Source organism: Diadema antillarum, unplaced genomic scaffold, assembly GCF_040938485.1.
Source record: "Diadema antillarum isolate AM-2024a unplaced genomic scaffold, OU_Dant_1.0 seq00000822_RagTag, whole genome shotgun sequence".
Lineage (NCBI taxonomy): Eukaryota > Metazoa > Echinodermata > Echinoidea > Diadematoida > Diadematidae > Diadema > Diadema antillarum.
The window spans coordinates 1,466,001-1,492,142 of NW_027271699.1; the positions used below are offsets into that span (position 1 = coordinate 1,466,001).

Below are 26,142 nucleotides of genomic sequence, written 5' to 3' on the forward strand. Positions count from 1 at the left end.
GCAAATGACGAAGTGACAGACATTTTCGCAAGATGTTGTTTCGACATCGAGGCTATTGTAAATGCGCTTTTACTCTAGCGCATGGCGATATTTTCGCGTGCTGTTCAATTCGAGGTAAAACTGTGATTTGTGAAATTCGCGAAAATTAAACCCTCATGAAAATAATAGCTTATATAGTACAATGTAGTGTAGACAGCATCCCTGAATCAACCCTCTTCCTAAACCTCAAAGGGACCAATCATTTCTTTAGCACCAAGAACGTGGTTGTGCTATTATTAGATGCCCATGATTTGACCGAGGCATCCACTTGGGGAAGAGAGGAGGAACTCATACTTGACAGGAAGGGTAGCCTTCATTCAATCTATCATACGCCTGGGACCAGGGGATCTCAGGGATTCCAAGCTGACTTTCGCGCACTGAAAGTGCAACAGTCTGTTAAAGGAGAAGTCCGGACGATTTTGAAAAAAATTAACCAAAATCTACATAAATAAAGGACCATAATGAGTAAGTTTCATTGAAAAAGACCCTCCCAACTCGCCACAATCGATTTTTTAGCATCACTAATTTTGAATCGTAACCGTTCGATTTCTGCACGCCGGCGAGAAAGATCACGTGACAGCGTGACGTTTCATCCTCACATTGCTTTTTGCTTGGAGCGTCAGCTGGCTCGGGGGAGCCCTGCTTGAGCAACGGTGATACGGGCCAAGCAAGCGGTAGTAGCGTACCGCTCAACAGTCTCTGACCACACAGCGGATGCACGCGGCATGATCTATTGCTTCATTAAAAAAATGCCGATATGTCAAGTGTTAGGGTGTTGTCAATACTTCAACTTTACTAGTAAGTCTTCAAATTGAAGAAATATTTCGATTTTAAATTGATATCTATCCACGATACTACCTTTACATGATCCTGAATGCTACAACACGCAGCCCGATTACGCTGTGTGTATTGGGCTGCTGGTCGTAGTTACCGGCGCGGCGCGGCGGCGGTACAAAGCTGGCGCTGGCGTTTCTTCCTCGGTTCAAGTTACATGTATACTGTCGTATTTTATCACCGTCAGACACACTTTTCAACAGTCTCGGACAACAAAAGAGGCAATAATTCTGACATTGACAGACTGATTTCAGATTGTCCACACTCAGAAGTCGAAAAAAACGATCGCGGATTGTGATAGCACTTGGCAGCAGCAGACGTAAATGTATGCCTGCACAGCCCGACAACAGCTAATGCATTGTAAGTGATGGGGTGGACACTAGTAAGTACGGCAGTATTATAATACATACATATTTCAATTTAAACGAAAATGTTATAGCATTGCAACTATTTTACATTAATCTTTGAAGATTTTATATAGATATATAACGAAGATTATTTGAATAAAGGAATACAGCGTTTGGCAACAGCACTCCTAAATCGGTGTACGGTCTCCTGCAGTAGCGCCGACAAGGCACACCTATGCAGGCATGCAGATACCGCCCGCAGTCAGCAGTGCAATGGGAGATCGATGCGTAGCTGGGTTTCGCTCGCGGTGCTCTCAGCTGAGGAAACTGCGCCCGATACGTCACGCGCAATGCATCCTGGGACAGATAGTACGAAGGGCAGCTCGCGACGGATTCGAACATGAAGAATTACCTTATTTTAAAAAAAAAAATCATAGTAAATGTATCTGATGGTCTTTTCTCGTCGGGAAAAGGGTAATAGGTTCATGAAATATTGTTCTTTACACACGAAACGGCTGATAATCGTCCGGACTTCCCCTTTAATTTCCTGCACAACTTCACGCATAGTGGGGCCAATTTTTCCAGTGGAAGGATGCTAAAAGATGTCCATTGCTCATCAGCAAAATGTTAAATGACTCAAGTTCAAATCTGTATTTTGATGCATAAAATTTAGAGCTCATAAAGACCATGGCGTAAAAATTTCATTGCTTTACACACGTAAGCACTATCTGTGATTTTCTGGACTACATGAACAAAAATCAAACCCTGGATTTTAAAGAATGTGTGAGCTCATCTATGGCTTTGTCATTTTATCATAAATGGACTAAAAGAAAAAAAAAATAGGGACAAGTCAAATGTTTTCAAATGAAGATTTGAACATAAGTGATGTTACAGTCATGATGTAAAGACAAACAATAAAAAACGTAACAATAAATGTCAAATCAATTGGCCATTCAATGCTTGAATAGTCGTCCCATTTCCCCAGAGCGGTTATCAATTTGTTGCATATTATCTATTGTTTCATAGATATGAAGCATAAACTTGTCCATTGGGTGCAACTTGAAATAGTGCGAGTCGAGGGATGCCAGCCTTGTAAACAACACTGCAGTGTTCCGAGGGCTGAAAAGGGGTATTTTTGGTGGAAAACAGTATTTTTATCTTTCCTACAATAGACACATAACAGAATACAATTTGGGAAAACTAGCATTTTCCATGAAATTAGCAGCATTTTTGGCAAAAAACAAAAACATATAAGATATCGCACAATTCTTTTTCATCTGCGATATTAATCAGCTTGTTTTCCAGTATCCCTGGCTTTAAAAGATGTGTGATTTTATCTGGGTAACATGGCGTTTACCACAAAATCATATCAGCCTATTAAAGCATTTTACACTGTTTTATGCATTTCATTGCATATGTTATGTCACATGTGAAAGGTTTACGTGAGGCTGCATCACAAACCAACAAAAAAAGTCGCCAGGCATGGATTTATAGTGAAGGACATATTCTGAAAGAGCAGACTTAAGATGTACTGTATGCTCTCCTAACTCATCTGAATATTGGAAAAGTGCATACCGATAAAATGAGGTTCTGACATACTAGTAGTGGTTGGTCTATTCAAGCACTTCATCTTATACCAGGCTGTGCTAGTTGTGCAATGAATGGGACAAAAAAAAAAAAAAAACTCAAGATGTAAAACACCATGGAAACAACAATAAAAGAATTATTAGATTGAGTGGAAATTGAGCATGCTTTACTAACACAAGCAATCCATTACCAATAGAACTTCGAAAGCAATAGCACCATCCTTTTAAAAGTTATTAGAGTCAAAAGTGAAGAGTGTGTAAAGGGGCATAAAAAGACATACCTAATCACATTATTCTGACAAAAAACAAAAAACAAAAAAACTGCTAAAAACTGACCTTCTACATCACTTAATGATCCTAAACTTTAGAATAAGCAGAAAAATTGCTTTTCAGAAAATATGAAGAACTCAAGATTGACTGGGCTGATTCATTTCACCTATGTTGAGTCCTCACATAATATTAGGGCATGAGACTTTTTGTTGGTTTTGTGATGCACAGTCACATATGTCTCCGGGTAAAAGGGTGGGGGGGGGGGGGGGGAGATGACAATCAAAATAGTAGGGCATCAAATGGCTTTACTGTAGCATTGAAGAAATTCAGAGGACAAGCATAGCCAGAACATGGGCAAATGCTCTTCCTCTTCCAAGTGATGAGTGGATGAATGTTGGTGATGCAGCTACACCGGAAGATGCTCCTCTATAGTTCTCGTGGATGATGCCGCTCCCTCTTGCAGTTGCTACACACATGAAAATCACCTTCACATTTTGGCATAGATTCCTCACCAGCTCTGTACTCGCGACATCACCAACATATTACATAACATGGTATCCTCTGCTTTGCGTCAGTCATCTGTCGTAAGCATGCAAATTGTTTTTTGGCTGCATCATTGATGCAACTTCCGATTGTCCTCGCATCCATTCGTCATGGATTTCTCGAGTGGGTTCTTTCTTTACCGTCCTTCATGAAGCAGTGTCTTTTAAGTTGTTGAGCTACTTTTTCTTCTCTTGTAGTCTCTGAAGTTCAGACTTTAGACTGGACACTTTTGACTTTTCCTGCTCCAAAGCACCATAGAGTTCTGCAACCTGTAAGAGGTATCAAGGAAGAAGAAGAAAAGCATCAGCTTTCACACGATGTATATCAATATGAGGGTAGCCATTTTCCTAAAAGAAATAGAAAAAGGTAATCATTAATTATATGGTTGCTCCAACATAAGCAGTTCAGGCAATTAATGTAATGCATATTGGGCAAACAGTGTAATTTAATGAATAGGTATTTATATTATGTGACAATCCAGAGTAGGTTCATACTTGATTTCTTTTTCTTTTCCTTCAATTTGGAAGAAGTTTTACCTCTTCTACTCTCCTGTATACAACAGGAATCTCACAGTCTGTCACATTACTGACTTCGTTTGATTTCGTAACGAAAGTTGTTCAAACAACTTTTTCTGACAAAACGATATATTGACAATTCTGAAGTGAGGATGAGAAAGATTATTTGATGCTCCGGCTGCCATTTGTGTGGTGAACAGAGAACCTGTCTACACCTAGGACTTTATCAAGACAACACACTGAAAACCTCCTCCATTACATCACTGACGGCTTTAATATGAAAAGGGGGAGGGATGTAGCAACCCTCACTCTCTCACATCAGTGTAATGGGCGGCAAAAAATGAAGCTACTGACCTCAGCAGTCAGCTCATCTTTTACTGTCGTTAGATCTTCAACTTGGAGTAGAACATCTGCCTTATCTTTCACTGATAAAAGAAAGAGAGAGAACTTACAAATATATCATTCTTTCATTAACAGGTCAAAAACACTTAGAGGTAAAGTAGCACCCCTCCCATTCTGTAAACATTCATACTTTTGGAAAATTTCATCTGCTGAGGACAAAATTTCTGATAGGCAAGTAAGGAGATTCAAAATGTTAGCTGAAGTTTTGGCAGGAAAATGAAATTCTCAGTGACAATGGATTCAGTGACCTCTGACCTTTTAGCACATCATCTCACCAGGTCATCTACACGTCATGTAGCACACCTGGGTCAAGTACTACACCATCAAAGGGTAATATACTTAAATTGTATTTAAAGGAGACCTCCAGATGATTTTCAGATTTTTATATTTGAAAAACTATAAATTAGTTAAACTGAGTACAGAGTTTCAGGATTTATAATGATTAGGATGAGAATAAGAATGTCTTCAAAATTCATAACAAATTGCAATGAACAAGGATGATGACATGGCAGCCTCACCATAAGAATGCATGAGTTGGGGCTCAAGGAAGCAGAACAAATGAAGAAGGCATGCATAGATTATACATAGGTGAACTTGCAAGCTAGCAGTATTATAATGGGAATTACACTGCTACATTTCTGAAATATGTGAGCCTCATTCGTCGCTGGGGCGACAAGACCTCGTATCTACAAAATGTCAAATGTTCAGGAGAGCCATAAAACACGGCGGTCAAAGCACTATAGCGAATGGGATAGCCTTTCCTTTGAAATGGCGTGGTGGCTTCATTTTTGGAGTAAGACAGTTGGGATTAGGACAGGACATCACTTAACCCACTATTTAACTAATAGTCCAAAGAAGTCATTTTCACCAAAATTGCAGATACAAAATCTTGTCACCCCAGCGACAATATGTCATCATCATTGTTGAGTGTAATTTGTTTGTTTTTCAAAGTATTGTTTCTCTGCTTAAGAACCACAATAAATTCCACAAATGTGCACATGGAGGTGTCGATTTACGTACTACATGATGTGAAATTATTAAACTTGTCTGGAATGCCCCATTAAGGGATCTGGGGCATAAAGATGGATAGATAGAAAACCCCTAAGCACAATGGCTGTGGCAACCGACAGGAGAGAGTCAAAAATGAAACTAACAAAAAGAGGAAAACACAGGGCAAAGCTTTATGATGCATAAACACCAATTTTCATAAACAATACTTTGAGCCATACTCAAAATATCCCCCAAAAAGTGAAATTCTAGCATTTTCAATTGACCTTTGACCTCAAGGACCAAATTTTTTTCTTACAGAATCATTGTGAGGTAATTGCATGTTTATATCAAGTTGAATACTTAACTACATACATCAAGTCACTTCCATGGAGGAAATAGTGTAATTTTTTGCCTTAACCTTTGAACTTCAACATGTGCACCCAAAATTTGAGAGGCACAACTTGTCAACTCACACATACATGTATGCCTCAAATGGTTCTTAGGTAATGTTGTCCGCAAAATTTATTACAGACAGAAGAACAGATACATCTGCAACACTTGAAATTAACTATTTGAGTAACAGTTATCATTTTAATATCAGTGTGACATTGTGTACATTCAACAAGCTATTTTTAATACTTACTTTCTCCTTGCCCGATGATGAAACAAAGCTGTTTATTCCTCTTTTTCACTTGAGCTAGTTCTTCCTGAATTGTGAGGGAATCAAGCATGAAACAAGACGTTTATCTGCCATCATTTTGAATTGAATACATGTAAATGTATGACGTGAAGTGCACCAAGAACTTTACAAAAAACAACAAAAAAAATCACTTCTAGCACTAGGATGTGCTTTAAAAGTTTTCTCTTTTTCATTCCAGTTTAATAAGCAAAGTGCTGCTCTTTTCAAGGTCATCCTAAATATAATCATTAATGCAAAATGTATTACTGGGACATCTTCTGATACAGGAATACCTGTCAATTATCAGCACATTCTGCTAATAGATTGGGGGGGGGGGGGGGCAGGAATATCCTCAATAAAGTGGGCTAGCTTTTGACACTCGACACAGATTTACTACGAAATCATCACCCCACTGTCATTTTCTTTTAAATGTCCTGTAATGGTGTGATCTCTTGTGCTCTCTTGGAACTAACTGTAAATCCAGGCTTCTTTTTTTTTTGTATTTAGGCTCCCCAAAATATTAACACGAGCAGAAGGCTAATCAACTCCCCCCCCCCCCCCCCACAAAAAAAGTCACCATGTCTCAAACAAAACTATGAAACAATTAACAAGCACACCTAACTAAAAGGTCTTGAAATGTAAAATTATATGTCATGCCGCCGATATCAAACTGACCTGGATTGGAAAGAAAGTTATTGAAAGGTAGAATGATATATACCATTAGGCTGCTATGAAACTGACATGGATAGGAAAGATAGCTACGTAGTGCATGTACAATTTGTATCTCATAGGCAATTTTTCAATCCTTTTTTGAACCACACAAGCACAGTAATACTGATTCGCTCGCAACTGAGAAATATGTGAACACAGCAGGTGAACAGAGTGATGTTTTTAAAAATGTGGAGGAGTCATAAATACAGTTGTACAAACCTTTAACTTGTCAATGAGTTCATGGAGTTGTGATATTTCAGCTGTCTTCTTCTCCAGTTCATCTTCATACTGGACTTGCCTTATGCTGTCTAATTCTTGTGCTGCTTTCTAGTAATTACAGAAAATAAAATTTAACAATTATGGTTACTTATGACAATGCAATGCCTCAAGATCCAGACTGGCAAATTACTTATCCACAGAAAGAATGTGCCACTCCTTGTGAGAGAATATCATTACACAGATATTGCCTTTTTAGTGGTGTAATAAGACATGTGGCATCCCCGTGGGAGTGACATTTTCCCCCACAGATTTGCTGTGTGTCATCACTTTACCCACACACATTTTAAGTCAGGGATCATAAAGGAAAATGTGCTTAAAGTGGACTTGGCAATATAATAGTTAAAGTTTTCGAACTTTTGATTTTTTTATTTAAAAAAAAAATGCTTGTAATGAAGTATAACAAATTTTAGATTGAATTACAGCTTAGCATCTGACAAATTTATACCTGGCAAATTCCATTTATTTGTCATTTTCCTGACACTGTATGGCTTTTATGATGACACATCACACATCTATATAATCTCTTGTTACGTTACAGTCGTATTACAATAGTAGGCAATAGTACATGGTGACTTGTAATGTTCTTCAAAAAATTTCTGTAGAGTTTGATAATTTTTGCTATTTAATCCTCTGCTCGAGTAGGAGAAAGAAACTCACTTCCTGACACTGTACCTGTCTAAGTACCTCTTGGCTTACAGCACTGTTGACTACGTGGTTGTGGTGAATCACAAATATGTAATTTATAACAGTCAATTTCCTGTAACCACGCCAGTCAATACACAAAAAGAAGCCAATACCCAACTCATTTTAAATTCTCTGGCAACATCAGGCTTTGCCATCAACAACTATTCCCATGACATAGATGCCTTCTTGCTGGTACACAGGAGGATTGCAGAATTGGGAAGTGATGTGTCAGTCATCACTGAAACTGGGGAAAGTCACAAGACAGTCAAAAATCCGATCTATGACTGGATGGGCAAACCTAAGGCAAAGGCTCTCATTATTAAAATGGCATGTGTTGACAGGTTGCGACACAACAGGGTACCTACAGTATATGAACTTGGGAAATGTTAGCGTACCTGTTATAAGGCATTCATGTATGCATCACCTGAAATGACTGAAGCAATTTCAAAATTTGGGATCTCAGAAGAGCCACCTTCAGCCACTTTCCATTACTGTGAGGAATTTCTGTGCTGACTCTTCTGCCGAAAGAGTATAAATATCACAAGGCCAGAACAACTCAGATGGTACTTTTTCAAGCACAGCACAGCAGACAAGGGTGTGGAACTCAAAAGTACCCTTAGGCTTTAATAACCTCTCTCATTCAGCCTCGGCTGAAGACACCCTCAACACAGAACCCAATATTGGATGGAATAATGCAACAATACTAGCCTTTGAAAAGAATTTTCGGCCAAGAATAGAGAAAGAGTCCATCTGGATAAAAAGAATCAAACCCACGCGCAGTAGGAATTCTGGATACATCTTATCACCAATCTTCGGACCAATGATCACAAAACAAGCAGGCAGTCCTAGAGAAACGGCGCAATCACAGGAGTGGATGAAAGCTAGCCAGCAAGTCACTGAAGGTTGGAAGAAGCCTGAATCTCCCATTGAAGGGTGTCGATAACCTGCCCCCAACGCCAGGTGCATGGTATGAACACCTGAAAAGAGCATGATTTCAGGCTATGATAAAGGCAGCAAGATCTTGAAGTGAATCTTATAGTTCCAGACCCTTTGACCCAGACTTTGCCTGCCCCAAGAGCATACGAACATTACAAGAATGAACACCTGATATTATGAAACTTCTTCAAGAACTTTGCAGAATACAGGGATGATGACAAGCTGTACCACACTAGGCTAAGTGCCTGTTATGAGCATCTGGAAAGAGGTACATGTAGGTATCAAGTAATTATCTGGAAGCAACATTCTGAAGAGAATCCTAGAGTTCCAGACCCTTGCCAGTTTGGATGGTCTGAATGCAATGACAAATTTGTTCCTGTGTTATTGAGTGTACTGCCAGCACCAGAGTCAGTGTCATACGTGTAGTTACTGCGATGGAGGTGAAGCACCAGGAAAGTTGGCAAACACACACTCTGCATGAAGTTGTGGTCTTGCAGAAATCTGGATTAGAACTGTACATTATACAGCTGTAAAAATAACATGCGTCTATGTTTTAATACAGAAGTTACAACTGTACCTTAGAAGAAAAGGAAGCATAAAACGACTGTAGGAGCAGCGAGTTTGATGAGTAGCAAGTTCATTTGACTTGGTAGGGCTAACTTTGCAGACAGACTCTTTGTAGTAACTGGATATGATTACAGAAGTGACATTTCATCTTTAATTTAACAAGGAAAAGTAGAAATTACGCGGTGCGTAATATATGTCCCCGCCGGAAGTAGCATTTAGTAGCAAAATGTACAATATAGGTGAAAAGATGAAGGTCAAAGGTCAAAGAAGTCAAAGGTCAAAATTCTATGTAGAAGTTTTGAAGCCCTCACCTAGTGCCATCACATAAAGCAAACGGAATCGAAATTGGGTTAGAAATGGCGAAGGAGTAGCATTTTGTAGCCAATGTACAATATAGGTAAAAAAATCAAGGTCAAAGGTCAAAGAAGTCAAAGGTCAAAATTCTGTGTAGAAGTTTTGAAGCCCTCACCTAGTGCCATCACATAAAGCAAACGGAATCGAAATTGGGTTAGAAATGGCGAAGGAGTAGCATTTGGTAGGCAATGTACAATATACACAATGTAGGTCAAAAATCAAGGTCAAAGGTCAAAGAAGTCAAAGGTCAAAATTCTGTGTAGAAGTTTTGAAGCCCTCACCTAGTGCCATCATATAAAGCAAGCGGAATCAAAATCGGGTTAGAAATGGCGAAGGAGTAGCATTTTGAAGCAAAATGTACAATATAGGTCAAAGGTCAAGGTCAAAGGTCACAATTGAAATTCTGTATGGAAGTTTCAAAGCTCCCATGTAGTGCCATCATATAAAGCAAACAGAATCAAAATCGGGTTAGAAATGGCGAAGGAGTAGCATTTTGAACATTTTGATCACACACGGACGCACACACGGACGGACACACGGACGGACACATGGACGGACGGACACACGGACACACGGACACACACACGTACGGAGCCCGTTTCATAGTCCCCTGCTCGAACTCGTTCGGCGGGGACAATTAAGGTATTCTTGAACGATGTGAAACGTACATCCTTAAGATAAAAAAAAAACAGTCTCTCTGATTGATATTTGGCAAATTATCTTTAACCTAAATATATCCAAGCATATTATTTAATCATCCTTATCTATGCTTTATAAAGTAGTTCCTATGTCTTTACTGCAATGTAAAACTTTTTTTTTTTTTGCCTAGTTCTTGAGAAAGAAAGGCATTCAGTTATTTACTCTATTCAAGTGATACACCCTTTTGGCTCCAAACAGATTATATTGCATTGATCATGTTGATTAACAAAACCTGTTTAAAAGATTATATAGTGAACTATTAATATTCCTTTACATTTCATCTTCAATGTCTATTTGTAAACCTGATAAGGGCTATGATACCTCCCCCAAGAGCAATTTGCATTGTTGCTATAGGGACTGAACTGCCGTGGCAAAAACAAAATTTGCAGAGTGTCATGCTAAATTGCACAAAACTTTAATATTACATCATATTTTTAGCTTTTAATGAAAATTATTTACTGAAATTTCAGACAATTAAATGGCAGCCTCCATTTTGGAGGTAACCGTGAGTCAGAGAATTGAGATTTTTATTGTACTCAAACTTTCAGAGCACATCATGATCAGAAACCTGGGACATTTTTTTTGTGTGTGTACACATTTGTACTTTTTTTTTGTCCCCCAGGCATTTCTATTCTGAAAAATCTATTCCTTAACATGCTGTTGCCATAGCAACAGAAATGTTTCACTAACAGAATTATATATTGCTGATAGTCATGTTAATTTGTAATACTTCAAAATTAGAGCCATACTTTTGACTTTTTTCTTTAGAATATTATTTTCTAAACATTAAGCCATTCAATGGCAACCATTATGCTGAATATTTATTATGATAACCAATAATTAAGGTTTCAATTATAACAGACTTTCAAAAGGTACATTATGATTAGAAATTGAAAAAGCTGACTAAACTTTTGTGCTCTACATATTGATTTTTTTCATTTTTATTCTTTCTTACCTTTTTAATAACATACCTTTTTCTTTAAAAAGCAGGTTTTTTTTTTAATGTTTTTGCTATAGCAATGAATATTATGTGAGATGAACATAGTGGAAAAAATGATAGTCATGATAGTAATTTGCAATATATATGCTACTAAATCTTGTCATGCTTTTATGCTTTTTCATGAAAATATCATTTTTTTATTAGTTAATTATCATGGCAAATGCATTGTTATGAGGTACAGTGTAACCATGACAACAGAAAATAGTGATTTTTAATCTAATTTAAGAGATATGTTTATACTGACATATTTTGGTGTTTACAGCATATTTTATGTTTAATGAAGAATACAAGTTCTATATAAAGTAATTTGTTGCCATGGCATTGGCTGAAGATGTCATTTAGAAAAATGGCAACAGGTGGATTCCCTTTCCGCACCCTTAAAATAAGGGAAATAGCACAAAAAATCAAACTCTACAGAAAATTTTAAGAACGCCCCAATATTGTGACAACTCGCCGTCTACTACAAGGCAGTACTTGTTATATTATACAGTCTATATAAATGCACATCATTTCATTCTAGCCTGGCCGGCAGTAAGTCAAATTTTGGAATTATACTACCTGACTTGATGTCACTGCTCGCAATATAACAAATTTGATCCTTGCTGCACGAGTCACACGATTGCACCAATCATCGACCAGTGTAAACATAGATCATTTGCATCAGTATTCAATTCGAAAGTTCAATTCTTTTCCCAAAACATCATTCTAGAATCACATCATTCTAGAATCTTGAACAGATATATCCCTACTGTACTGAACACATGCTCAACATAAATATAATTGCATCCAATTCAAGTTTCTCATTCCAACTCACATAAGGACAATAGTGGTGAGAAATGCAATCCGGTTCATGATTTTTTTTTTATGACACACAAATATGGATGTACATACCTCTGACTCAGAATCTTTCTTTTTCTTGCTCTTCTTCTTTTCTTTGGCCATGACTCTGTTCAGCTCTTCCTTGACACTCGACATGATCTCTTTGTTTTCTTTTGGTGAGGGTGGCTGAGAGATAGATCAATCAGTTGTTATATATTATAAGTTAATGATTACTCAATAAGTTTATGAGTAACTGAATGTCACCAAGCATCAAAAACCCAACAAAAAGTTTCACGCATGATTTTACGCGAGGACTCGGAACAGGTGAATTGGATCAACCTAGTCAATCTTGAATTTTTTTTTTTTTTAAATATCTGCTGAAGAGCAATTCTTCTTCTACATAATTCCAGTTTGGGATCATAAATGGAATGGAACATCTAGTGTATTGCCTGTTTTGTTGGGTTGGGTTTTTTTTGTTTTTGTTTTTGTTTTTTTTGTTTTTGCAGGTTTTCTAGAACATTTTTTTAATAGAATAATGTGATTAGGTATGTCTAAGGTGCTCCTTATCATTTCTAAAAAAAACTTTTCACACTCTTCACTTTCAACTCTCATAACTTTTGAAAAGATGATGCCACGGCTTTGAAAGTTAGTAATAGTCATGACCAGAATATTTACAGTGTGCAAAATGTCAGCATAATCTGATAATCCCTCCATTTTGGTTGCTATGGAATTTTACATCATATTTTTGTCCCACTCACTACATAGAGCACAGCTTTGCGAGATCAATAATTTCTTGTATAGACCCTGGACAGTAAAGGCTCTTTTCTCAGCATAAAACGTTTTTCAAAAGTTTGTACATTCTTTGCATCATTTTGATAGGTTCATAAAGTCAATTTGTACTGATTTATACAACAGTACATTATCTAATAAAACTGCTCTGTCTTAATAGAATCTGCCTTTGACTGAACTTCATGTCTGGTGACTTTTAATTCATTTTTTATTACATTTTTGTTTTCTTTTTGTTTTCTTTTTGTTTTTGTTTTTTTGGGGGGAGGTCACAAATGAAATGACAGTTCATCTCAAGAAGAAAAATGATACTCTGCCCCTATAAGCTATCTAACAACTGTTACTGTTGTAAAACAGGCAGAGAGGAGGTCTAGAAAATGAGGTATGATTTTTTCCATCCTCCTTTTCATAGAATTCCCCTTCTCTGGAATTACTGATTGTCATCTTGTGTTGGAACACATAGCAAGAGGCGTCTTTTCTGCCTGACCATGCTTAGGACACATCAAAGCCATAGTATCTATCCACTGGGAATAAAAATGTAATTCGACCTAATCAGAAACAATAAAGAACACCATCTATGTTGTATTTAATGTAGCTACAAACTAACATTCATTTTTATAGCGTTTGGGTCAATGACATAATTTTGAATGGCATACCTCCTGAAGCTGAACCCATTTGGGAACCAAATCAACTGGGTGTATAGTTCCTGCCACAGAGAAATACCATTTTACAAATCATGAACCCAATTTGAAAAATATTGCCTTATATAACCAATGATTCTAGGTTGATCCAAATGTTCAGTACACTGAGTTAATTGTGCGTTTGTTTGTTTTTCTTTGTAAAAAAAAAAGAAAACAAAAACAAAAAAACTTCATCTTGCATCAAAGCTTTCCTTTGATTACCATTACATGTATACTCAGAAGAAAATTATCATCTTCATTTTCCAAATAAATTCACTTCTTTTTCAAATAAGACAGGAACACATTAGGACATTTAAACTTGATCTGTGTGTAGTAGACAAGTGTAATGTAAATTTAAAAAAAAAAAAAATCTAAAGTGATAAAACATAACACAGCTGTGAATTTAATATAGTGGTGACCTGTCTACAAAGACCAACTCTGCTGTTTCCTTTGTGTGAACACTTTAAACAGGCTTGACTATATTATAAATTGACTGGTTGTCATAATTACAATATTACAATGTATACAGTATGTTTTGTTTCCCCCCCCCCCCCCCCCCCCTTTGTATACAGGGGCAACAATATTCACCCGTGGGAGATCTATGACATCCAGACCGACATCTCCACATGGTTTAGCAGGCTCCTCTGCCTGGTTGTGAAACTCTTGCAACGTCATTGGCTGTGGCTTCTCTTTGCCCTGCAGGTGTTTTCTCCTCTCCTTGCGATTCATTGACTGCACGAGGACAGGCTCCTCCTCTATGGCGGGGCCTACCTCCTCCATGAACTGCATTTAAGAAATATAGCACAGGAGCAGGGTTGTTGCATGTTTGGTTTTTTCTTCAAGTATACTACAAGCCAGTCATAAAACTGTGTACCATCAAATCAGTTTACCATCAGGTCTTGTCTCTTTTAAGCAATTTAAAATCAATACCGGGAATCTCATCTTAACATTGGAGTGCAGGTGAAAGTTCAAAAATCTTCATTACATATAAAGTCAACAAACAAATTTTGGAAATTTTTGCTTTGTTTTTACAGTTGCTTTTGTTTTATCTTATTTGGGTTTTTTTTTAAGACAGCTAACTCATCTCTTAAAATACAACCCAATCAAAAAAAAACAAAAACAGATTTGCTCATACTGAGTAAAAGCTTTTCATTGACAATACCTTGGACTGGTTACAACTGAAAACCACAGTCCAAGTAAAGTTTACAAAATCACAATTTTCCACTGCACACAAAGCACATTGGGATGTACACGTAATGCCTACAAATGTAGTTCAGCATTGAAGCAAAAAAAAAAAAAAAAACATTGTCTTGAAAGGTTCTGTTGATATTGACGAAATAAATAATGTCTTAATGTCTAACACAGGTGCATAAAAACTCCCATGCTTAACATACAGTGTACGTGTAGTTACACCCTCTACCTTTTTCTGTCTTTCAAACTCCATCTTGCTCTGAAGAAGGGCCCTCTGTATATCCCGTTGGTACTGGTTATCTATGAACTGGGGAGATGGAAAGGGTGGCAATGCTGAACATCCAGAGACATATCAATGGTAAACCACATTCAACTGATTTGCAAGTACACTTTGTACATTCTATGATACAAAATATAAGACCATGTTATTTTGGATCTACATGTACTTCTCAATACCTACGCTACATGTCGATATCACTGCAAAATGACCACAAGTTTTGTGTGCTCCTTCAAAATCCAAATTAAATGAAGACTATGCAAGCAGTCTAAAAGTGCTAAAGTTATTTGTCGGCATCATAAGGAGACATCACAGAGCATACATTCCTTCATATCACATTCGCTAGTGATAGGACAGTGCACCATATCACGCGCACTCCGATATTGGCGACTAAAACAAACAAAACTTTCATTCACACACGTCGCATAGCTTGCTATACGATGGCTATGTATTGCATCCAAGATCAAGATAGTCCTGTTGTGTGATGCATGCAGGGCAGGTCACTATGGCTAAGCAAACCTATTTGTTCACCCTGCCCTTTGTGTGTAGGACTTTCTTTAATCTCAATATTGGCAAGGAAATAACAGTGATAAGTAGCTGATGACAAACGACAAGTTGTAACTCAATTGCGGAACCTAGCATTCTGTGTGCGATTACATGATTCAGTGTCATATTGCATAGTCCCATACATGAATTTGTGTTGGATGAGCAGGTGATTTGCTGGGTTGGAAAAAATAATGTGTTGATTGTATAGGTAGCATGCTGCATTTATTGCTTTGTTGTTGTTGTTGTTAGAACAGGGCAGAGGAGTCACTGGCAAATACCTACACATGTATTTAGCATGCAAAAAAATTTAGCATTGCCAGTAACACCAATGTAACATATGTGTACTGTAAAAGTGGAAATTTTTTGAGTATTTTTTTTAAGCACCTCGCTGAAACAGATGAATTTCACATTGTAAATCTGCAGAATCAAAATATAAAATAATTTATACTGATATAACAAGTGAAAAATGTTTGTGCTTTCACATGGAGGCCTACTTCTCTGCTTCAGTTTAATGTTGCAGAAAATATTCAAAAATTTCCACACCATGAAAAGTGTCAACCTTTTTTCAGTACAGTCCAAGACTGCTCAATCGTGTGTAGTCACTGTAAGATTACAAATGCATTCACCCAACCATTGATACTCTAAATTTCAGTAAATGAAATATAATTTTTTTTTTTCTCTCTGAAATGAAATTCATGAAGTTGTTCATAGTATGTACTCCTAAAGTAAACCCTACTTTGAGCTTTTGGTTGATGCCAGTTTAAAATTTGATGTCTGTATGGGAAGTTTGGTTACAAATTAAATATTCACATTATATAAAGTCATTTACTTGAAACCCTCACAAACCTATGGTCTTGCAAATTTCGATAACATTGTGCAGGCTCTTAATCCCTGTTCTATTACCGCGGACATAAAGACAAGGGTAAACCAATGTAACATAAAGTGACATTTCATTATCTCACAGAAACCAGAACCTAATCTGGAGATTCCAGAGATGGGTGGTTAACCCTTGTGCCCAAACACTTAACTTGCCAAGCTTTTCATCACTGTTCAGTAATAAATCCAAGCTTGACCTTGTTGTCAAGTTTGCAAGCTCAATCAAGTGTAGCAATATGCCTCAATCCAAACAAGAAGGCCATGGTGGCACAATAGGGATTAGGGGGATTAGGTAATCTCTATTCACCAACAATTTATAATCAAAGACAGCTGTGTTAATAGGTGAAGAAAGCACTCCAGTGTGCACACTTTTAAAGCAAACAAAGCACATTATTAAAGGGTCAAGTTGGATCAATTTCTGTGGATTAAGTTTGGTACAATGTGTGATACAATATTGTAACATTACAATCTAGTTATAAAACGTACATTGTAGCTATATAATGGTCAAAAAACCAACCAACAAACAAACATTATTGATTAAAATTGTCCATTACACAAAAATATAATACTGGCATAATTGTGGTGGGAAAAAATGTAATTTTGATTGCTACCCTGCAGCAGAGAATGCTTGTTCTGATTACACAAATGTACCACAGATCAAATGTATTTGATGATTTGAAATTATATCAAATACAACATGGAGAAGGAAAAACGGTGAGACATTAAATGACAATACTGTGTTCAAATTCTGATTTCCTGACTACTGGTACTGTTAACAGCTCCTGGGATACTTAGTGAAAGAGTGCCAGTTACCTCTTGGTCCCGATCTTGCCACTGTTCCCAGTCCCTAGCTGGAGGCGGAGATCCAATCTTCAGGACTTCTGGCCTTGCACTCGGAGGACTTGATGCCAGAGCTTTGGGGACACTGGAAATCTTGGTGAAGGCCATCTCTCGGAGCTGTGGTATTGTTAGGGCATACAAAAACATCCCAAACCATGACAAACTATCACTTGATGAATGGCTGTAATGCAAACCAACAATGTCAAAGAGGTTATGATGCAGGGTGCTACATAAGCACTTGCCCGATTGCCCGGGGCAAGTAAAATCAAAGTAGGGCAAGTGTTTTGAAACAATGAGAATAAATGCTTGCCTGAATTGGGCAAGCAAAGCATTTTTATACTTACTTAAGCCATCTTTACTTCCCAACACTTACATGAAGAAGTCTCACCAATCCAACACCAACACTCTATCATACCAAGTTTGTTACTCTGCACATGTGCTGTTTTTTCAAATGATTGTGTTTTATCAAGCACTTGACTTTACAAGTGATTTTCTATATCCTTTTCTTATATCTTTGGACTTTCTTTTTGGGCAAGTAAAATTCACTTTTGGGCAAGTGTTTTGCAACAATTAGAAAATGTGCTTGCCCAACTGGGCAAGCGGTAAAAAAAAATGTTATGTAGCACCCTGTGATGACATAAAAAGATTACATCTCATACTGATTCAATGGTACAATGAACATCTGTGCTCAATGAACAACCTCTGGGGCATTCACTTAAAAAAACAACTCTGCTCTACACTCCACCATCTCTTTGTTGGCACGTTTGTGTCTTTGTTGATTCACCTTCATATTCAAGTACACCAGTATAATGCTCCCCTTCAACCATGATATATTTCATTCCAAACACTGCAAGAAGACTTTTTATACAAGCATCTACCATCAAGATTTATCATTAAAAAAACAGTTACTTCTTATGTGGATGAATATAAGTGCGAGACTGGGTTGAACATTGATAAAGACTTGGGTGAGAGATAAAAGTTCCAGAACCTGTAATTCCCACAATTTCTCGGGAAACTACGACACTTTCACTGACTTGTACAAATAACTATTCTGTTCGGCTTCCTTGACAAAGGAAAACGTGCACTGCTGTATGACAGCTGACATTAGACTATCAAAGGCAGGTCTGGGCAAAGACTATGCACCCATAGAGGACAGTTGACAGAGACAGAGACTGGCCACAGACACGCAGGTCTATGCACATTATAGGTACAAGTCCAAGCGACATATCAGACGTTGTCAGCAGTGGGCAGCATACATGTGTAACTACGACCAGCAGCTCCATACGCATAGCGTGTGCGAATGGGGCTGCCAGCCGCAGTTATGGGCAGCATACATTGTACGCTATACACCCATCAGGTGCCAAAAAGGTCATGAAGGAGCATGTGCTTAGGTTGGAATCGTTCTATCAGTATCATGCTTCGACTTGACTAGATTTTTAGATGTGCTTTCAGAATTTCATCCAGAACAGGTCGAATCTCAATTCAATAGACTCTTGCTTGTATCAAATTTCAATGAGTATAGTGCATGTGGAATACTCCGATTGTTTTGGGGTTTTTTTTGATAAGCAATGTACAACAGACAGATGACAGGATTGAAGGCTTTAACTTGGTTGACCTTTTAACCCTGCGGCGCTCCTGCGCAAAGTGCTTCGCGTTCAGCCTGGTAGCAGTAGTAGGTTGACCTCTGCTCTGCTCTGGTAATAACGCCCGACATGTGTGATGTTAGAAAGAAAAATCTGTCTGTCTAGAGGAATCTTTTTTTTTACTTTGTCAGCTCTCCTGTGTAGAGGCGTAGGCCATAGGCCTCAAGTTTAGTTAATGGCAGAAAGGAGGGGATTCCATGAAGCCAGACGCAGTCTCTGTGGAACATAATCCCGACAACCTGTAACCATGGTAACCAAATACAGACCGATCTTTCGGTCAAATACAGACTGATCTTGGTCAAGTGTATTAATGGGTCAATCCACGTCAAATCAACCAATTTTCAGACAATTTGTAACCCGACCCCCTTCAATTTTCTTTAAACTCGCACCAAATGTGCCCCCAAGTGTCTGATGGAAGATTCTACAATATTTTGCCCCAAGGTCAAACGGTTGCTAAGATACGGCCTCCCATAGCAACCAATGCGTGGCCAAATAACCGAGTTTAAATAAAATTTGCTATTTTTGATTGACTGCTGCAGCCAAGTTAGATGAGATACATTGCTCATTTTCTGCAAACTTGAAGAACATTATGATACTAACATGCACAATATGTTACGGCACGAATCTGACATTCGGTTATTGCGCAAGAGGTCACCGAAAATGGCGTTAAGCGTCAACGTTAATGTTTTTGGGTGCATGTTTGGAAGCTGATAACTTCAAAATTCAATTAGCTTAGAACCCAATATTATGCATATATAGAGACTCTCACTTGCTCTACACACCTACCAAAATTCGGCCAAAAAGTATGCTCCGTTTTCTTGAAGGGCGCCCTCAAAGTTGGCTTTTTTCAAAAAGTTGCCAAGTTCAAGGTCACAAATCACCACTCGTCCCATCGAGGAGTGACACCAATTTTTGTGTATTGATAGACATTTACCTATATTTTCATGGGTTACCAAAAAACTTTTGTAACCGGAATGTTTAACAGCTTTTTTATGCATTTGAAAATGGTCGTAAACACCCAAAAATCGACGTAAATTGACATATAGGGTTTTCAGCATATTTCAAATGGTGATAAATCAGAGATGAAGTGCCAAGACACAATGGTATCTTCTGTGATGATAGTCTGTAACTAGTACCAAAAGGACATACATCACAAATTGTTTTGTCTTATTGGCAATGACCTTGAAAATGCAGCTGAAAATCACAAAAAACAGTAAATTGCTCAATTTTCCGTGACCATAATGGTGCTAAAGTGTGTTTACATCAATTTTTAGTTGTGTGCCATTTCAGTACTCCTGGTGACTTTAAGCTGAAAACTGCTAATCACGTTCCATTTCTATTCTATTTCAAGCTACAAATAATATTTGAAGTCGTCTCCAGATATTTTGACCTTGACATTGTTCTGAACACAGATGTAAATTCCTTAATATTAGCATTATTCCCAACACACAAGTGATTTACAACTTTGTACACCATTTCAAACTTGAATTTCTCTCAGACAGAATGCCTGATCATATTTATATTTACAGTACTGGTAGTCTGTAATGAGAATTTAGAGGATGTAGTATCAACTTATTTGTCTCAAAGACATTGACCTTGAAAATACAGCTTAAAATCATAAAATCAATATTCGTTCAAATTTGCAATACACACTTTAATTAAAAATGGTGTTTACAGCGACTTTGAATTGTGTGTAATTGTTATATATCAATGATGTGTTACAGCCTATAATTGCTAATTATTTTCCCTTTTGTTCCACTTGAGCTGCAAATAATATCAAAAGTCATATGTACATATCATTTGACCTTGACCTTATTTTAGAATAGCCATAATGCCTCAAAATGAGCATATTCACCACACATTGAGCACTACAGCACATTTCAAAATTGATTTTCTCATTGACAGAATGCCTAGTCATGTTGATATTTGCATAAAGGTAGTCTGTAATGGGTACTTTGAGGATTTATAATGCTCAGTGCACACACTTACAGTAGTGTCCAATTTATCCAAGTTGTATGCCTATAGAAAATGGATGCATAATCACCATTAACATTTTAGCCATAAAAATAGAATGATCAAAAGAACAAATTTCAAGACTACTTCCATCCTAATAATGTCATTGACTTCGAATTTCTGGTTCTGAATTTCATACAGTAGGCATTCTGTCGATGAGAAAATCAATTTCGAAATAATGTTGTAGAGCAGTATCTTATGGTGTTGTGAATATATTCTTATGCTCAAAGGCATTTATGACAGTTTTTAGAATAATGTCAAGGTCATATGATTTTTGATATTATTTTTGGCTCAAAATGGAACAAAAGGAAGAAATAATTTGCAATTATCAGCTGTAACTCATCATCAATATAAAAATCATACACAATTCAGAGTCACTGTAAACACCAGGCTCTAATAATGTGTATTGCAAAATATTTTGAACAATCATTGATTTTTATGATTTTCAGCTGTATTTTCAAGGTCAATGTCATTTGAGACAAATCAGTTGATACTACATCCTCTAAATGCTCATTACAGACTACCAGTACTGTAAATATAAATATGATCAGGCAGTCTGTCTGAGAGAAATTCAAGTTTGAAATGGTGTGCAAAGTTGTAAATCACTATGTGTTGGGAATAATGCTAATATTAAGGAATTTACAGCTGTGTTCAGAACAATGTCAAGGTCAAAATATCTGGAGATGACTTCAAATATTATTTGTAGCTTGAAATAGAATAGAAATGAAACATGATTAGCAGTTTTCAGCTTAAAGTCACCATGAGTACTGAAATGGCACACAACTAAAAATTGATGTAAACACACTTTAGCACCATTATGGTCACCGAAAATTGAGCAATTTACTGTTTTTTGTGATTTTCAGCTGCATTCTCAAGGTCATTGCCAATAAGACAAAACAATTTGTGATGTATGTCCTTTTGGTACTAGTTACAGACTATCATCACAGAAGATACCATTGTGTCTTGGCACTTCATCTCTGATTTATCACCATTTGAAATATGCTGAAAACCCTATATGTCAATTTACGTCGATTTTTGGGTGTTTACGACTATTTTCGAATGCATAAAAAAGCTATTAAACATTCCGGTTACAAAAGTTTTTTGATAACCCATGAAAATATAGGTAACTGTCTATCAATACACAAAAATTGGTGTCACTCCTCGATGGGACGAGTGGTGATTTGTGACCTTGAACTTGGCAACTTTTTGAAAAAAGCCAACTTTGAGGGCGCTCTTCAAGAAAACGGAGCATACTTTTTGGCCGATTTTTGGTAGGTGTGTAGAGCAAGTGAGAGTCTTTATATATGCATAATATTGGGTTCTAAGATAATTGAATTTTGAAGTTATCAGCTTCCAAACATGCACCCAAAAACATTAACGTTGACGCTTAACACCATTTTCGGTGACCTCTTGCGCAATAACCGAATGTCAGATCCGTGCCGTAACATATTGTGCATGTTAGCATCATAAAGTTCTTCAAGTTTACAGAAAATGAGCAATGTATCTTATATAACTTGACTGCAGCAGTCAATCAAAAATAGCAAATTTTATTTAAACTCGGTTGTTTGGCCACGCATTGGTTGCTATGGGAGGCCATATCTTAGCAACCATTTGACCTTGGGGCAAAATATTTTAGAATCTTCCGTCAGACACTTGGGGGCACATTTGGTGCGAGTTTAAAGAAAATTGAAGGGGGTCAGGTTAACACCATTGGTTGATTTGACGTGGATTGACCCTAATGACAATGTTACATGTGCAGTACTAGATGATCTACACTGTACAATATGTAGATTTTAATGTAAAAAATGGGGTAAATTTACTGCGGTTACTGACATTGTAGTGTTATTGTTAATTGGCCACGGGGAATCCCCACTGCACTGGTACTGCACCCTGCACTGAGCACATGATGCTGCTGATCTATTATTCACTACACTCTACCGAGTACTACTGCCATAAGCCAGTCCCTCCTGGGCCTGTCCTGGCCTGTTGCACTGTTCACCTGTATTCACCTGTCTTGTCGGGCAAACATGTTACATGTATATGTAGGCATATGCAGAAACTAGAAATTCTGACTTGTTAGTAATTGTTAGGATTGCCAAACAAAGCAATAATAACCAGGGATTTATTAAGTGCCCTCCACTCAGCCCATCAGTATCACGCACAGTAAAAACTAGACCCTCCTACTCATCCTCCACAGACGGCATAGTCTCTAGACTCTACCTCAGCTTTGGCCGAACTCTGCTGTTGCGCCTTCTTCTTTTTCTTATTCTTCTTCTTCGCTGTTTCCACCGCTAATTTCGCCTCTTTCTCTTTCCTCTGGTTCATTGCCAACTCCTCACCAGAATCTAGCTCTGGTGGCGAGTCATCGCCATCGATTTTCAAAACACCAAATCTGGAAGACAGTTGCATGGCTGCCATGATTGTCACTTTGCTGGTTTTCGTCCGGTCAGATAACGGAGCTTCAAAAATCATAGAGAAGCCAAGTTGCAGTGACTGGTGATGGTCGAAGTCCGAGGGGTTTCGATCCAGGTATTGGAGGAACAACGCAACGTCAATGGTTGGACTATCAAATCAGCGAAAATTCACCCAGTCACCAGCATCAGCATCACTAATGTCAACGTGTTATTAAACTGATCCGAACGATGCAATGGGCCTACTGTTTATCACTGAACAATTTGTAACTCAAACTGTTTCAGCATCGAAGATAAGAGAACACGTCAGAGAGAAATATACTGCTGAGCTTTTGGTGCAACATACACATAGCGCATGCAGCACAGTTTATTGCACAAGCAATCCAAAGCACATTGCACGATCGCATTCTTTTCACTGGGGTCTAGCTCGGTGCGCTTGGTTGACAAACACATGTCGCGATGAATACACAGTACAGGTACTAGTACTCAGTAATCGCATTGCGTGCGCGTGCAAGCTTCCCACTTGTGTTGTTGTTGAGACAGGGCAGAAAGGAAGAACGCCATCTGCGGCAATTGAGTTTGTTTCGGCAGCCTTTTGCTTCCGTGAAAGTGATTGATTTTGATGAAATTCACCGTTTGCTGGAAGTCAGAAATTCCATACAGTTCCATTGTAATATCAATCATCTTGTGAATAATGTATGCATGTATGTATACATTTTGTGAATAACTCAAATCAAATCAAATCAAATCAAATCAAATCAAATCAAATCTTAATCCATTTTCATGAAAAGTTGCAATGATAGCAACTCTTGCTGCAATGACAAGTGTTATATATTTTGAGATGTGCTGTAGACTTGCTTGGAGAACCACATGTTGTGCCATAACGGCGCCCTTGAGTTTGTTTACATTCATATGATTTTGTTTATGATGTGTATCTATAATTAAGCTTAATTATTTTATTGTTCAGAAATTTAATTATTCCGTGCTCAGTTCAGTTACTCAATGATTTTTACAATCATTTGTTTCTATAAATGTGCAATATTTTTCAGTATTTGTACACCATTATCGATAATTTTAATACATGCATTTTTATTGAGGGTAAAGAGGTCAAGGGTTTTAATCGGCGAAAAAGAAAATATTTATTCATGTACTGTTTGTCGATAATTTCCATGGGAACTTTAAGGTCTTAGGTCAAAATTCAGGGATTTGAGGCCGGGCTGAAATATTAATGTTTTATCTGTTTGTATACAGTGTTTCCGTCATATTATTTATATCATTATTCATATTGATAGCCAATTTCAACAAATATATATATTTATTGTTTACAATGTTGTAATTCTGTTTTGATTGTAAAATGAACAATTTCAGCTATTGAGCTGCATGTTCTTTTTTATTGTCGATAAGCCTTCACTGAATTGAATTGAAAAAAAGGTGTACCCTTTTAAGAATCCAGGGGCGTCACCAGCTTTTTTTCAAGGGGGGTGCGTTTTGACACTAAATGTTTACGAGATTTTTTGGACAGACATTTGGAATATAGGAAGCTCTCAATCCCTAGACTTTTACTGTTTTTTGAGGGAAACCAAGCGGGGAAAGGGCACCGGCGTAGCTAGGATTTCATCTTGGGGGGGGGGGTTAGTATGCGAGGGAGCGAGCAAGGGTAGGGGGAGGGTATGGAAGTGCCGGAGGGGGTTGTACCCCCTATAAATGGATTATGGAATGACGGCGTGAAACGACAAATTACTGGCAGCGATATCAGGAGAATGGCATAACGACTACATGCGAGCGAGGGGAGCGAGCGAGCTTGAAAATTTTGACATTTTACAGTCCCAAAACTGCCGATTGTAGCCATATTTTTTTTTTTTTGCTTTGTAAATTAAAGGGGGGGGGGGCGCACCGGGCGCAACTGCTGGCAATAACTGGCAGCAACATCAGGTGAATTGCATAATAATTAAATGCGAGCGAGCAAAGAGAGCGAGTTTGGAAATTTTGACATTTTACAGTCCCAAAACTGCCATTTGGAGCCATATTTTTTTGCTTTGGAAATAAAGGAGGGGTGGGGGGCGCAACGGGCGCATCTGCCGGTAATTACTGGTAGCAACATCAGGAGAATTGCACAACAATTCAATGCGAGCGAGCGAGCGAGCGAGCGAGCTTGAAAATTTTGATATTTTAATGTCCCAAAACTGCCGTTTGTAGCCATATTTGTTTGCTTTGGAAATTAAGGGGGGGCGCACCGGGCGCAACTGCTGGCAATTACTGGCAGCAACATCAGGTGAATGGCATAGCAATTAAATGCGAGCGAGCGAAGAGAGCGAGCTTGAAAATTTTGACATTTTACAGTCCAAAAACTGCCATTTGGAGCCATATTTTTTCTCTTTGGAAATAAAGGAGGGGGGGGCGCACCGGGCGCAACTGCCGGCAATTACTGGCAGCAACATCAGGAGAATTGCGTAACAACTAAATGCGAGCGAGCGAGCGAGCGAGCTTGAATATTTTTGACATTTTACAGTAAAAAACAAACAAACTGCCGTTTGTAGCATATTTCTTCGCTTTAGAATTTAAGGGGCGCATCGGGCGCAACTGCTGGCAAATACTGGCAGCAATATCAGGAGAGCATAATGGTTA

The 26,142-nt window shown here is 37.9% G+C and overlaps 1 protein-coding gene across 1 annotated transcript; it reads right to left on the reverse strand.

Moving 5' to 3' along the window:
* Positions 1–3,363: 3,363 nt before the first annotated feature.
* Positions 3,364–23,836, reverse strand: LOC139739976 (G kinase-anchoring protein 1-like). Its single transcript, XM_071650574.1, has 9 exons — positions 23,327–23,836; positions 17,424–17,567; positions 15,141–15,218; positions 14,309–14,503; positions 12,327–12,440; positions 7,136–7,243; positions 6,170–6,233; positions 4,489–4,559; positions 3,364–3,888 (listed from the first exon to the last, which is right to left on the reverse strand). Exons 1-9 carry the CDS (start codon positions 23,576–23,578, stop codon positions 3,796–3,798), a joined length of 1,119 nt encoding a protein of 372 aa, XP_071506675.1. The 5' UTR covers positions 23,579–23,836; the 3' UTR covers positions 3,364–3,795.
* Positions 23,837–26,142: the final 2,306 nt, after the last annotated feature.

Bases quoted from the DNA above. Each gene is read 5' to 3' on its own strand.
- LOC139739976 (XM_071650574.1), bottom strand. From the start codon at position 23,578: ATGATTTTTGAAGCTCCGTTATCTGACCGGACGAAAACCAGCAAAGTG. The intron at 6,234-7,135 runs GTTTGTACAACT...CTCACAATTCAG, and splicing joins AACTCATTGACAAGTTAAAG to GAAGAACTAGCTCAAGTGAA. The intron at 4,560-6,169 runs GTAAGTATTAAA...TTCTTTTATCAG, and splicing joins CATCATCGGGCAAGGAGAAA to TGAAAGATAAGGCAGATGTT.